This window comes from Pteropus vampyrus, unplaced genomic scaffold, assembly GCF_000151845.1.
Source record: "Pteropus vampyrus isolate Shadow unplaced genomic scaffold, Pvam_2.0 Scaffold124, whole genome shotgun sequence".
Taxonomy (NCBI): Eukaryota; Metazoa; Chordata; class Mammalia; order Chiroptera; family Pteropodidae; genus Pteropus; species Pteropus vampyrus.
The window spans coordinates 938,086-940,075 of NW_011888905.1; the positions used below are offsets into that span (position 1 = coordinate 938,086).

The window sequence follows — 1,990 nt, forward strand, 5'->3', positions numbered from 1 at the left end:
AGTGTAGCCTGGAGCACAGTGACACTGCCCAGTGAATGGGTCGCAGAGGCCACCGTTGTGACAGCGACATTCCTGTGAGCAGTTGGGTCCATGGAAGCCCTCCGGACAGGGCAGGGAGCAGATGGTGCCCTGTGGGGTGAGGGGTCCACAGAGCTGAAGGCGCCTGCTGGAACACCCCCCCCCACACAGGACCCTTTTGATTCTCGGGGATCCAGAGCCCTGGCACCTCTCCAAGCCCACAGATCCCACCCCTCACATACGTGCTCCTCGGAGCCCCCGTGGAGAGCCACCCACAGACTGGTCCCCAGATTCCCGCCCCACACCCCCAGGCCCCACCCTCATACCATCCAGCCAGGTGGGCAGCTGCAGGAATTCTGGGCGGCCAGGAAGACACCCCCGTTGTGGCAAGGAGAGGTGATGGGGCAGAGGGTGCCGGCAGTGCCCTGGTGACAGGACACCTCGCAGCTGCCGAGCAGAGCAGGCACGGTCGGTGCGTGCCTCCCCACTGCCCACGAGGCTGGCCGGCCACCCGCAGGCCCTCGTGAGGCAGGCCTGACCTCAGGGCTCCGGGTCAGGCAAAGGTTTCCGGGGGATGGCAGCGACGCCTAGCACCGCCCAGTCGCGGGGTGGACAGCCCACAGGCCTCCACCTCCACCTCTCGCGCTGTGCCTCCCTGCACCCCTGCACCCCGTCTCGGCCCCACCCTGTGACACACAGTGACCCTGCTGGGTGCAGCACGGTCCCCATCGTCCCCATCACACAGACGGGAAGCAAGATCCGTCAGCGTCCGGCTCACGACCGCCGGCTGGTGAGCGGCGCAGCTGGGACTCTGGGTCCTGGCCGCTGGATGCCACCCCCACGTCTGGGGCCCCGTCTGAGTCCCCCCATGCCCCCGTGTGGTCCTGCGTGTGCAGCCCCGTCAGCGTGCTTGTCCCCGTTACACACCTGGGCCCCGTTCTCTCTGGGGGGCAGAAGCAGGCTCCAGTCCGGGGGTCGCAGGGGGCCCCGTGGCAGTGGCAGCTGAACTGGCAGGCAGGGCCGTAGCGGCCAGGGGAGCAGGGCTTCAGGCAGTGCGGGGGCTGCAGGCCAGGCGGGCAGGAGCACTCCCCACTCTTGGGGTCACAGGAGCTGCCGTTGCCACAGCTGCAGGGCTTGTCACACTGCGGTCCCCACACTCCTGGGGCACATGCTGTGAGACGAGGGAATGGCAGGGGGTCACCAAGGGCCTCGATCCACAGCCCCCAGTCCACACGTCTCTGTTCCCTGTCCGCATGTACGCCCGTGGGGGACTTTGGCCCAAACCCTGTACGCTCTCTCTGGGGAAGGCGGCTGGCTGCAGTGGGGTTCTGGTGGGTGACTGCCCGGGTTCGCAGGCACCCGCGTGCCGGTGAGGAGGCTGTGCCAGGGTCCCGCAGCCACCGGCCACTCACCGCTGGAGCAGTCGTCACCTCGCCAGGCTTGTGCACATTGGCAGTGGCCGGGCGCCACGCAGCGGCCATGGATACACTCGTTGGCGCAAAGTGCTGCGGCAGAGGGGGCAGGGTGACGAGGCGCCTGCACCCCCATCGCCTCCACCCTCCAAGGCCTGAGCCTGTCCCCCTCCCCCACCGGGGACCGGCACGCCCCACAGAGCTTCTCGCAGGACTGAGGGGCACCTGCTGAGGGCCCAGCTGGACGAGACCGTGAGGTTCCTGCCCCCAGCCCCTCCCTGCGAGGTTCTCGAGGCACCCTGGGGAAACGGGACAGGGCTCCTCAGGCAGTGACTAGAAGTGGCTGCTGTCCGGAGTGGGGGGTGTCTAGGGTGGGGCACGCTCAGCAGGAGTCCCCGCAGGGCCTGGCGACGGGCCAGGGCTGAGAAAAGGGGTGAGCGGCAGAGCAGGTCTGGGGGTTTCATGGTATGGGAGGCGGGGGGCAGGAGAGACCGGGCAGAGACAAGTCAGAGACAGCAACAGAGAGACAGAGACGGAGACAGGCAGACGCAGACCCGCAG

The 1,990-nt window shown here is 68.2% G+C and overlaps 1 protein-coding gene across 1 annotated transcript in view; it reads right to left on the reverse strand.

The window, feature by feature from the left end:
- The window catches only part of PEAR1 (platelet endothelial aggregation receptor 1), a 10,865-nt gene that overhangs the window by 6,475 nt on the left and 2,400 nt on the right, over positions 1-1,990 (reverse strand). The window contains exons 4-7 of the mRNA XM_011366495.2: positions 1,431-1,523; positions 946-1,189; positions 345-465; positions 2-129 (exon numbers count right to left, since the gene is read on the reverse strand). Of these exons, the coding sequence (XP_011364797.1) occupies positions 2-129; positions 345-465; positions 946-1,189; positions 1,431-1,523 (586 nt within the window). The remainder of the gene's footprint in view (position 1; positions 130-344; positions 466-945; positions 1,190-1,430; positions 1,524-1,990) is intronic.